We start from the raw sequence: 12,662 nt of genomic DNA, 5'->3' as shown, positions 1-12,662 counted from the left end.
ACACTGCACTAACAGCTAAAGTTAGTTTTAGATGTTAAAACTCATTTTTGCCTCATTTTGTCTGAAATCTACCACATCTCAGTAATGTACAAGTTACTCAGATGTAACTTGTACAACTCAGTTACTGTTAGGTGATGAAACGTTTCAATTAAATTTAATCTGCCTTATTTTGTCCCACTTGTTCTAGTCCAAATTCCACTTTGACATCATTGATTGCTAGTTTGGCTCTAAATGTAAATCAGATTGTTCCAAATTCTACATTCATTACATTTACATGAAGATATGTTTTTTTGAGAGTTAATACCCTATCTCATGCATCACAAAGCCATCAGATAACTTTCCTCTCCATGCAAATATGTGGTTTAAAAGCAAAAGGTAAAGTGACATCTATGGATGCCTACATTTGGTAAAAGTTGCTACAGTTTACTAAGTCGGCTAACCAAGCTTCATTGTAATGCTTCTCTTAATTTCAGACACTATCCTTTCAAATAGTGTCTTAAATCTCATTGACACTGACAGAAGCCAATATGTCTTCTTTTTTCCCTCAGCAATGGTGTCCTAACCAGAGTGTATAATCTGCTAGTGTTTATTAATCTGTTTTCACGGATAAGAAATGGATAGGTTCTTGAATTTTCATTCAGACAGTAACTGGTCAGTCTTTAACAAGTGAAGAAGTCATTTTATTCCATTATATTATTGTCTACCAATTTGTTGTTTTTCAAAAAAAAAAAAAAAACTTGCATATTTGTAATTTAATGAGTGCTGATTAGGCTGTCCCATCATTTAACTTGTGACCCTATGTCCTCCTTTTTGTTAGAAATAGAATATGTATAATTAACCTGTGGCTTTTAATTAAGCAGCAAATACTTTGACTCTCAAAAGCTGTTTTAATCACTACTGAAAATACACTGAAGTTGCAAAGTTTTTTAAAGCTTATTTTTTCAGGTCTAACACTGCCATGAAGGAAAAGGCAGTGTTCTTTCTAAGCTTCAAAATTAGAATAAAAACAATTTGGTCTGGACTTGATTTTATTAATGAAAGAACATTGAAAAGTGTTTAACAAAACAATCTGAATGCAAACCTAGCTTTGCATAATTGGCAAGCTGACTTATGCTAATTAAGAAGGTTCAACATCCTTGCATAGACGATGATGGATAAGGTCTGGTTATGTTATATGCATTGAAATCTGTTTGCCTGCTCATTACATGAGGAATAAATGTGGGTGGTTGGAGCTTTATGTAGAACAAGATGTAATGGTTTTGGGGTTCTGTGTAATGTAAATGAGACTGTGGAGCAGTTAAGGGAGGTGCCACATTTCAGAGTAAATTAGAGATCTGAGAATCTCAGTGGGTAATCTGCATTGGCCCCTCCATCTCTCTGGGAATGACGACTCCCAACCCCCATTTTTTTCCAATAAATTTTGGAAGGTTAGTTCGGAGACGTCCTGACACAAGTCCCTGTCAAAAGGCTGCGAGGAGGTTAATGTAAATGAGAAATGGTGGCGAGTTGATATTCTGTGCTGCCAGCACTTCTACAGATGGCAATCCGTTATCATTACTATTCATCCTTAGGAATTATCATAATTAGCTGAGCTCAGATCTTAATGATTTGGCTGAGAGAATCAGCACATTTTGTGATGGTGCAGGATTATCTCTTGCACTTTGTGCGTGTTTAGGATTAACATTTAGGTTTGTCTTGAATTTTTATTTAGGCAGGTGTGCCCTTTCTACTCACATGAAGTATGCAGACACCTTTTTTATAATGCTAAATTGTATTTGCTTTATCTGAATGTGTAATTAAATGCCTAAATACCAACGTTTTTGTGTAACCTACGTGTGGCCATGATTTATGCCATCTTTGCAGTTACAGTTATTGCAGGTCGCTAATTTCTGTAGACTCTACCGTTATTGATCATGTCTGCCCCCACGCTTCAGTAGAGCTGGTCCAAAACACAGCACATGAACAATTAAAAAGCCAGTTAAAAAGATGAATGAGGGGAATAAACCCTCCTTCTGTTGTTAAAGCAAGACCAAACAAATGTCTGTATTAGCACATTGAAGCACAAACACTCCCTTCTTTCTGTTTGTGTTGTGAGGATATCTGTGTGCAGATAAGGCTTGGATGATTGATTCATTTTAGATGTGCAAACTCTGAAATTTAATTGAAAATAAATACACAAAATTGCCCATCCTCAACAAGCTCTCAATTTTAAAATCATTTTTGCAGTGGAAATGTTAACATTCAGCTAATTGCGCGTTGTGTTGTTTTTGTGCTCTTCAGCGCTGCTTACATGTCGACCTGATGAGTTCCAGTGTGGCGACGGCTCCTGTATCCATGGCACCAAACAGTGTAATAAAGTCCACGACTGCCCTGATTACAGCGATGAGGCTGGCTGTGTAAATGGTAACTTATCACATGTGTACTTCTTCTTAATCGGGTAGTGAAATGTTTGCTTTAAAATCTGAGCTATGCTGTTTTTTTTATTCTCTCTACCCAAACACAAATGCAGTCTTCGTTTCCATGCAACAAGCTTCAGGATTTCTTCAGTTGTTTGATTCTAATTTATTTACCCTAAACATTTGTCCATTTAAAATTTTTAATGATCACCACTGGGATATGCAGTATAATCATCTCAGATGGCTTAATAATCTTTAAGAAAGAACACTTAGGAGTATGGACATAAAAAAAAATCTATTTTTTTATTTACTCTAACCATTCACAATATATCCTTGTACTAAAGCATTTTGCAAAACAACAAGACAATATCAATATCTCACTAACAGACATATATCAATTTAGTGGTTTAGTGGATAACAAGCAGCTAAATGTTACATATTATGAACTTTAAAATCAACTGCTATGTAAAATTCCTGTTACCCCTTTTTGTCATTTTACAACCACAAACTTTAATGTAATTTATTATGATTTAGTGATAAAAGTAACTCAAAGTAACATGGAAGAAAGATTATACATGGTTGTCACAGTTTTTAAATATATTTTTGTTTTACATACAATTCAGAAGTCAAGCAATTAGCAAATGGAGTTAGAAAATCTTATTGTGTTGGTTACACAATAAGATTTCAGATGTTTTTTTTAGATAGCATCCTGGAAGACTGCAGACAAGTTAGGAATGAGGCTTTGAAAAACTTCAACTCATGGTTACGTTATAAAACAACATCAAAAGCTTCAAATCTTGTGTAGCACTATCATCAGAAAAGATAAAGAGTGTGAAACAACTGTAAAAATCCTAGATAATAGCAGTGGTTCACAGCTAGTGATATAGGGAATACAGAAAACGTGGAAAAAGTTGCTTTAGTGAAACAGGACTATAATTAAATGTGCGATGTCTGGGAAAAGTAGTTTAGAAAGTTGCTAGTTCAGTTCAGAAATTATTTGCAGTCACATGTAAATGTGGTCTTGATCAAGGCACTCAATACCAAATACATATTTTACATTTTGTTCATTTTTCTTCTTCCAGCTGAATGAATGTGACTCTACTTTAATAGCACTTTGAGTGGTTGACTACAAAACTGTTAGATAAATTTAGTTCATTTAAATTTTTTAAAATGAAAATACAAAGTAAAACCCCCTTTGTTTTCATTTTCTTTCCAGTTACAAAGTGTGACGGACCAAAAAAGTTCCGCTGTAAGAATGGAGAGTGTATCGACAGCAGCAAGGTGTGCGACAATGTAAAAGACTGCAAAGACTGGTCTGATGAGCCAGTGAAAGAGTGTGGTAAGATCATCTCACTTCAAACAGACAAAACCCTGAGATATTCTCAGGCTTATCAGTCTTCACCACCTCAGATGTGCCAGGGTGATATACCTGCAAATGTATGAGCAGTATAAATTGTGTGGGTGGTCGCTTCCTGTGGAAACGGGAGATTCATTCGATCAAGGCTGGGTAAATTAGGACACTTCTCTGCTGTGTCGTGATCAAAGAACTGAGAGGCCCAGATCTCTCTTACTGCAATCTTGAGCAGGAAAACGTGACTGCACTACATTATCTATAAGGAGTCATGCAGATTGTCACTTTGTCACACATAATTACCACATCTTGATCTCTAATCACACATTTCTAATTAGATGCAAAGCAAACAGAGAAGGACAGATTGAACATCCAACCTCATAATGAGATCAATAAAGTTTTTTTTTTTTTTTTTTTTTTTAAATGGAAGGAACTTCCTGTAATTTCAGAAGTTATTTGCATCACATCAGTGAGTATTGTCCTAGAGTGCTTAAAAAAGAGTTTTAAGTTTCCCAGGAAGCTGCACTATACCATGTTTTCTCTGAAGTGGAGTATATTGTATGTGAATAGAAGATTTTATGAGGGCAGGTTGTCCTTCAAGGTCACTCTGATCTGTAAAAAGATATATATATGCTGTTTTTATATTACCCAATGATATGATATGACGTGGCATTGATATTACATACAATTTATTTTCATAACAAAATAATATTTTGAACTATTTCAAGTCTTTACTGTGCTGTTTTTATTTCTGTTTCATTTTTGTTGAAATGGGCCTACTGGGTGAATTATGCCTTTAATTTCACCTAAAGACTATTCTAACCAAGTTTTTAGTCATTCTTGGCTTCTTTTCTCATTGTCTCTCTGTCTCACTCAAAGTCTCTGTCCCTCAGCTGTAAAAGTAGCCTTAAGCCTAAATCTTTAATGTAAATCTGTAATGAAGTACCAGCTTCAGCTCTGCAGTGATCTCTCTTGGTTCCCTGGAGGGTGATTGAAAGACAAAGGGACATAAGTGGCGGTGCAGAAACGGACATAAAACGGTTTGGAAGGAAAATAGGGAGAATGCAATCAGGTCTTCTTGTAGACAAAAAGAGGAGGAAATGGACCAAAAGAAATGTGGAGGTGCTTGTCTGACACTTGACTATTAAAGTGAAGTGGTACCTGGTTAAGAATGGGTTCTTTAACTGTGGAAACTGTACTGCCCAGCTATGAACAAGCTAATAATTGAAGCAAACACAATTTTCTGCCACATTTCTATGGCTTTTAAGCTTACTGGCCTTCTGAATGGAAATTCTGATGTATACAGGCACATTTGACAGGGTAGAATTATCTTGACTGGCAGGTTGATTAAAACTATCCACACACACCATCTGGGCCGCTTTGTCTTTCTGTCCGGCATTTTCTTTGTGTGCTTTGCAGCCTGAATTATTCTGACCAAAAAAACTGCTGGAGTTATTTCATCAATATTCAGCTGCTCTTCACTTCCCTCTGTTCCTCCGCTCACTTGTCTGTCTTTTTCCTCCATCCCTCCCGCTCCTCCGTTCCTCTCTCCGCAGGCCTGAACGAGTGTGCAGACAACAATGGCGGGTGCTCCCACATCTGCAGAGACCGTAGAATTGGTTATGAGTGTGACTGCCCCTCTGGGTACAAACTCCTGGACAAAAAGACTTGTGGAGGTAAAGAAAATAGATTATGCAGGATACTGCTGTTTTAATGGTGTGAACCTGGGTGCTCGTCTGAGCTCATCCAGTCAAAATATCATCTAAACCTTGTTAGTCTGTTTTGCATTCCTCATTTTTTGCTTTAAAAAAGACCTTCTATATTCAAATTGCTTGTCTATTGTGACCCTTTGATCTGTCTAGAAACCCAGTCTGAATCGTACCTCTCCTCAATTATTCCAATAAAACATGCATATTCTAAAAAGCAGTTTTGCTAATCATATTTTTAACCTTGACCAGTAAGACCTAAAATTAATAATTTCCCACTCCAAATTATGTTTATTATCAAAATACACAAACTAGCAACTGGAACAAATCAAACTGAACAATTTGATAATATTTCAAGCTTTTTCTCTAAAAAAAAAACATACAAAGTTCTGCTTTTAATGACTGCAGTCTCAGAATTTGTCAACCCAAGCACAAGACAAGACAAGCATCTTTAATATTTAGGAAAGCACTGTTTTGCTGCAATAACCAACTATAATTGCTGCTCTCACAAAATTAATGTTATTGGGTTAGTTGTTTGCAATAGAGTTTGTCAAATTTCACCATGGATTGGGAATAGATTTTACATTAACTGACTGGGATATCCACGGCAATATCTTCCAGGAGTTCTTCTTCAAAGTAGGGCTGCTGCTTCTCCACATTAAAGCGAGTCAGTTGAGGTGGTTTTAATATCTCATTGGGATCCCCCTCAGTGCCTTCCCTGGCACCCAGAAGTCACTGAAGGTATTTTATATCACACTGTACCTGGGAATGCTTTGGGATCCCCAATATTGAGCTGGAGGATGTCACTTGGGAGAGGAATGTATAGCTTCTGTCTCCATCTTGTTGCCCCTGAAACCTGATTTTAGATATATGGATAAACAATGGCTTTTAATTTTCAACAAGACCTTTAATAAATATCAAAGAATGTTTTGTTAATGACTGGCATTTTCACAAAACAAATTGGAAGTTTTTTTTCTTTGTTGACTGAATTCTAGTGAGATTTTCCAATCCATCTACATGTAAAGAAAACAAACTTGAAAGGCAAACTGAAAATTTCAGTTGTACTTGTGCTGGGGTCCTTTCAACTAGTTGATCTTGTATAGCAATGTCTTTGAGCAGAGCAGATAGAGTGGTGCACAGAGAAGGAGGAAGGACAAAGCATCAGGAAGCACAGATGGGCAAGACTATTAGCTTTGGGAATTCTCCTGTACAAGCAGAGATGCAACTGATTTATTTGTTTTTTTTTTCTCTGCCTCATCAAAATGGTTCTGGTCTTATGGGAAGCTTCACAGCTGCTCACAATGGATGAATGAAATGACTCTCCTTTTCAGTCTATTGTTTCCTTTTGCAGCCAAATGTTTGTATTGTTTCTTACTGAACATATTTTGAAACTATTACAAAAAGATTTAACTTAGATTTTTCTTGATCATCTCTGAATGGTGATCAGCAGGTTAAGTAAAGGGTTTTTTTAATATTTGCATTCAGAATTGGAAAGTCAAACTTCAAGCAAAATCTAAAATTGATATTGATCAGGAAAAGCGTAATCTGAATCTAATAATTTCCTCACACTTTCCAAAGAAGCAATATTCTGAAAACATATTACATTGTCTGTAGTTATATATTTTTTTCATTGATTTACATTCTCTTTATGTTCCTCTTTCCGTAGACATAGATGAGTGTGAGAACCCAGATGCCTGCAGTCAGATCTGCATCAATTACAAAGGGGATTATAAATGTGAGTGCTATGAAGGCTACGAGATGGACCCTGCCTCAAAGACCTGCAAAGCTGTGGGTAAGCCAGTTATTCACTCGGGAGAAGGCATACACACTGCCACAGATTGATGTTCTCACCAAAATCCATTCATGATCCCATATATACTTGAGCAAATTCACACATCAACACTCACCCTTGTATAAACACCAATTACTCATCCATTCCAGCACCCCTAACTACAATGTGACATCCTACACCATTCTCACTCAGCGGGACTCTGAAAAGAGAGGCTTGTTTTGTATGCAGGGCTCGCACAGCAATCTGTTCAAAGATAAATATTTGCCATTCTTTTCTTTAGTCCACAATAATGGCAAGTTTGCAGCCAGCCGCCTCTGCTTTCCCTGGGGTGTCAGGAGAAGGATGTTGTGTGGGTAAGGGGTCTGCACTCACTGCAGGACACAGGCAGGGTCTGTAACCTTTATTTGCTGGCAAGATCTCTCTGAGCAGCATTATGAATAAAAAATATAATCCGATGCTCTGGAGTGGGCTGGACAATGAGAAGGATGCATTTCTTTATTATGAAGTAAAAATGCAGTGGAGTTGTTCCCAAAAGGTGAGCACTGAACCAGTTCAATCACTTCTAAACCCCATAACTTTAGAAACACACTTCTATTTTTTTCAAAATAAAAGCACTGTTTGATTAATGCCATCCAACAACTTTGCTTTACTCAGTTATCTGCTGAAAGTCTGACTCTCCCTAACTCATCCAAATAATGAACTATAGTCATGTGCTGACATGTGACTGTAAATATTATTATATTGAATATATTGGTACATTTTTACATATGACCGTGCTAAAACATCTCTTTTAGCATGGCCGGCTTCAGTCAGGTAGACATGAACAATGCAAGAATGAATAAGCAGTCTAGCATTTTTATGCCTCTGTAGGGCAAATTCTACTCTATGCGTATTATATTAGTCCAGGAAAACATGCTTATTTGTAAGTTCTAGTACACAATGATGTGAAAAATGGCTGTTCATGTTACACACTTGACCACTCTGTTACATGTTGTAAGTTGGTTTGTTGGTTCACCCATTTCTGTAAAACAATTTTGGTACTGAGGATCTCTACCAGCTTTGTTCAATTCATGACCACTGCAAGAAAGTCGAGACATTTTTTTCAACACTTCTACCTAACATACTTGTTTTATTTCACTAAAGATGTGTTCTGTACAGTCATACCTCAAGAAGAATGAGAGAAAATTGGAATGTGCATATTTCTGATCAGTACCTTTGAAATGACTTACACAGCAAATTAACTTTTCAACATGAAATGAGGGAGAAAGCATGTTATTGGTAATTATCGTCTTAAGTTAAGTCATTATAGGGAAAGCTGGTCTGGTAATGAGAGTACTTAAAGCAGAAAACATATCCTCACTCTGAAGCTAAGTGGCATAAAAACCCCCATTGATTGCTCAGTGTCTCTCTGTGTGAATCTTTATCACTGTTAGGCAGAGCAAACAGCTCTTGTTAGAGTCAAAGCTCAATAGTGGCAGACAGCAAAAGAAAACATGGATGGACAAATAATTTCCATGAATATTTCTGTGCCCAATAAACACTATGTTCCGGAGGAGACAAGAAGAGCAAGAGTCTAAAATATGACTGAATTATTGTTGATTGTTCTTCAAGTTAATTCCTGTTCAAAGGAAAGCACAGAAGCAGGACAGTAAATACAGAAATGTCAGCTCCGTGAAGCTGACGTAATGAGGATTTAATGAAGCTCCATTTGTCCGTCAAATCATTCCTAGATTCTCGCCCTCAGAAATCAGTATATATATAGCATTTTGTTTCTTCAGACACTTACTTTAAAGAGACAGATCATAATTTGTACACAAATAAAAGTCCCTCGTGATGGAGAAGTATTACACACTGTGATTTGATATGATGTGGTCCAAGTTCCAGTAAGTTTGAATTTGGGATGCATAAATTCATTTAAATAGTTCTTAAAATCCAAATAAATCTCCAACTCTTTGTGTGTTCTTTCATGCAAATCCCAGCATGCAGTTTATAGCTCCCCAGATTAATTTCACACTAACTGTTAGTCTAGCAATACTAATTAAAAGCAAAGTCTCAGGTCAGAGTTGTTATGTGCTTTCTTCTCTAAGCTGGTATGTGTGTTTGGGAGCAATAATTTTGATACATAACAGCGCCCATTATATCCCCTGAGCAAAGTTTTATTTCTCACTTATTGCATTCAGTGTTGTTCCATAAATTTTGAGTGTGCAGCCACTGAACAACTCCTCAACTTGGATTAGACGGTGTGTAGGCGTGTGGGTGTGTGTGTGTGTGTGTGTGTAGTGGTGTGTGTGTGTTAACAAGAGAATAAGAAAGGATGAAGAGAAGTAAACAGAAATCTCTCTTTTGATTACCTGCTGAAAGTTCATTAGTTATGAATGAGAAAAATATTGCAAGGTAAAAATCAGTTGCTTTGTGGATTTCTTTTGTCCACAAAGCATGGATAAATACAATCTGGGTATTTATACACAAGCAAGCAAAAGATTTTAAGAGCAAGGGAATGAAATTACAAATTACTAACAGCACAGTAAAAAAACAGAACAGGTTGTTGCAACGTTACAGAGACCAATCTGTAAACTGTCTGTGGACCAAACAAACCTACTTATTTTATCTTTTGTCTGTGGTGTACTGGGAGTGTTACCACAGCACCAGGAGCACCGTGAGCCACACTTGACAGTTTGAGAACACACTTTTCAAATTGGGTTTAAAGCTGTGGTCAGGTTATTCCCGTGGTGGCTCATGGGACCAAAGATACAGCCCGGTGTTGTCAAACTCATCTCACAATTTTTCATCGTTCTGTGGTTTTGAAGATAAGATTTTTTTGTCTGCAAAATACTATGCATTGTTAATTCTGAAAACTTCTATATCAGTAAGGTCCAAATGATGTTTCTGGAGTTTCAAGATTTAACTGTAGACATGTGATGTTTATATTTACTGTTTTTAGAACCAAACACCTTGCAATAATTTGTACACATGCAGAAATTGCATCTGTATATGCAGCAGTTTTCTAAATGGATGACTTTTCTTCAAAAGCATAAAACCTTTTTTCAAATTATTATTTTATTACCTTTGCAGAGATGCCCATCTGCATAGTGGCGCAGTTGGTAGCACTGTTGCCTCACAACAAGAAGGTCCTGGGTTCGATTCCCAGCCCGGGGTCTTTCTGCATGGTGTTTGCATGTTCTCCTTGTGCATGCATGGGTTCTCTCTGGGTACTCTGGCTTCCTCCCACAGTCCAAAAACATGACTCTGTGTCTGTGTTGCCCTGCGACAGACTGGCGACCTGCCCAGGGTGTACCCCGCCTCTGGCCCCAAATGTCTCACTGGAGATAGGTGGGGGACTACCCCCCTAGGGACAAGGGTGTAAGAAAATGGATGGATGGATGGATGAGATGCCTGTCTAATGCTATCAAAAATTAAAGTCTTTAGTTAAACAAAAGTTATATAAAATCTAAATCTTCCAGGCATATGGATATGATTTTAATCTTATGGTTAAAATCATTATATGCCTTTTGGCATATAAAAATGTGCCAAAGCTCACACAGAAAAATATCACGTTTTCCTACATGTTCTTTCTGTCTTTCACTCAACTCATTGTACACTTTGGTTTCCCCTCTACCTACCTGATTGTTGATTTCTCTCTCAACTCATCCCACCTTCACTCTCCCAATTATATCCCTTTACTCCCTATGACAACACATTCATCCATCACTTTTACTTGTTCCTGTTAGTTTCTTCCTCCGTGTCTATCTCGTACTCTGTCTCTCTCTCAGCGGGTGAAATTGATGGTTACCAACCTACTAGTCAGAGGAAAATGATTGCATCCAAACAGTTGTAGAAATGTAATATGTGAAGTAGCGCGTGGTAAGCCTAGGAACAAAACTAAAGCGTGGCTCTGTGTGGATGTTTGTGCATAAGTATGCCTGTTTTATAATTTTTTTTAAGGCTTTAAGTGGCACTTCTGCTTCTCTGGATAGGGGGAAACTTGACAAATAGATGTGTAAAATCAATGAGTTGATAAATGAGGCTAGAAAGTTGAACCTAAAATTTAAGGTTAAAAAGAAAGTTTATGATCTGTATTTTTATTGATAAAAGCTTTTATTACACCTCGAATTGTATACAATTTCCCATTTCTGCAAGTCTGTAAATCTACCCTCAGTAACTCATAAAATAATTTCCACATTTTTGTCCACTAAAAATGAGGTCCTTTTGTTATGCTCACTTTTAGTCTGCTGACAAATGTGCCTTAGGGGAACTGGTGTACCAGCTAACACCTTGAATTATGTGGACCCGACAAAAAGAACCCAATAACACACTTGACACATGGCTGGGCCAAAAATAAAATGATGTGTCATCCCTGTGCTGTTGGTGTACTTCAGTCTGAGGCCCATTTTGTCCCATTGTTTCATATAGCAGCAGGTCACGTTTAGATAAGCCAAGCAACGTAGGACAGCAACCAATTTTCTTCTTCACATGGGGGGGATTTTAATTTTACATTAGTCCATTTATGATAACATGAACCTCCTCCCTTCTCTTTAGGAAAGAGCCCTTGCTTGATGTTTACTAATCGTCACGAAATCCGTCGGATTGACCTGCTGAAGAGCGAATACACACAGGTGGTTCCCACCCTGAAGAATGCTGTGGCCCTGGATGTGGACGTCTCCACTAACAAGATGTTCTGGTGTGATCTGTATCATCGCAAAATATACAGGTACACGCAAAAATGTGCACTCAGTCATTGTTGGTTTTGGATATGAGTCACATGGGCGGTTTCCCAGGGCATTATTAGCAAGGGAGTAAAGGGAGCAGATTATCTGACAGGGACTGTGCCTCTGAAGAGTACCCTGGATTTTGATTGGCTTCAGAAGGCATGGCTGTATCATCAGTGAATCACTGATTTTATCCACTGGCAGTTTAGGAATTTGAAGGAATTCCATCTTTACAAACTATGATAGTTTCTATTGATGGTTATATTATGGAAGCAGCCATGAAGAGATTAAAATATCTAGCAGTGAAAGGAAGACCCAGCCAACCTGTTGCTAGTTGTTAAATGTATGTTTAGGGCATCTTTAGTTACAACTGAATAAGAGGAAGTTGAATGATAACACAAAATCAAAATTTTTGATTGGTGAAATTTGTTGCGTTTCCTTTTATTGTTGCATTTTGAAGACAAATTAATCATTAAAGAACACTTGGTTCTACTAGAAAACAGGAAATGGGGGCATGGAACAAGGTGCACATCTAAGGCACCATTGGACCTCTACTAGCTCTCTGCATACTTCACCGAGTCTGTCACATCCTGCCCCTTCATCTATCCGTCTTGTCTGTTTCAACCAGTCACACCTTCTGCTGGGAAGCTGACACACCTGGAGGGTTGTGTCATCTGCCTGATAGAGGAAGGTGGAGCTGTTTGTCCTTCC

At 37.5% G+C, this 12,662-nt stretch overlaps 1 protein-coding gene across 5 annotated transcripts in view; it reads left to right on the top strand.

Moving 5' to 3' along the window:
- lrp8 (low density lipoprotein receptor-related protein 8, apolipoprotein e receptor) overlaps window positions 1–12,662 on the top strand; it is a 155,854-nt gene that overhangs the window by 107,329 nt on the left and 35,863 nt on the right. For all 5 annotated transcript variants that reach the window (XM_044129167.1, XM_044129165.1, XM_044129166.1 and 2 more), the window contains exons 6-10: window positions 2,281–2,403; window positions 3,613–3,735; window positions 5,304–5,423; window positions 7,120–7,245; window positions 11,782–11,953. In XM_044129167.1, the coding sequence (XP_043985102.1) occupies window positions 2,281–2,403; window positions 3,613–3,735; window positions 5,304–5,423; window positions 7,120–7,245; window positions 11,782–11,953 (664 nt within the window). The remainder of the gene's footprint in view (window positions 1–2,280; window positions 2,404–3,612; window positions 3,736–5,303; window positions 5,424–7,119; window positions 7,246–11,781; window positions 11,954–12,662) is intronic.

Source organism: Gambusia affinis, linkage group LG10 (assembly GCF_019740435.1).
Source record: "Gambusia affinis linkage group LG10, SWU_Gaff_1.0, whole genome shotgun sequence".
NCBI classification, from domain to species: Eukaryota; Metazoa; Chordata; class Actinopteri; order Cyprinodontiformes; family Poeciliidae; genus Gambusia; species Gambusia affinis.
This window is presented reverse-complemented; position numbering and strand designations above follow the sequence as displayed.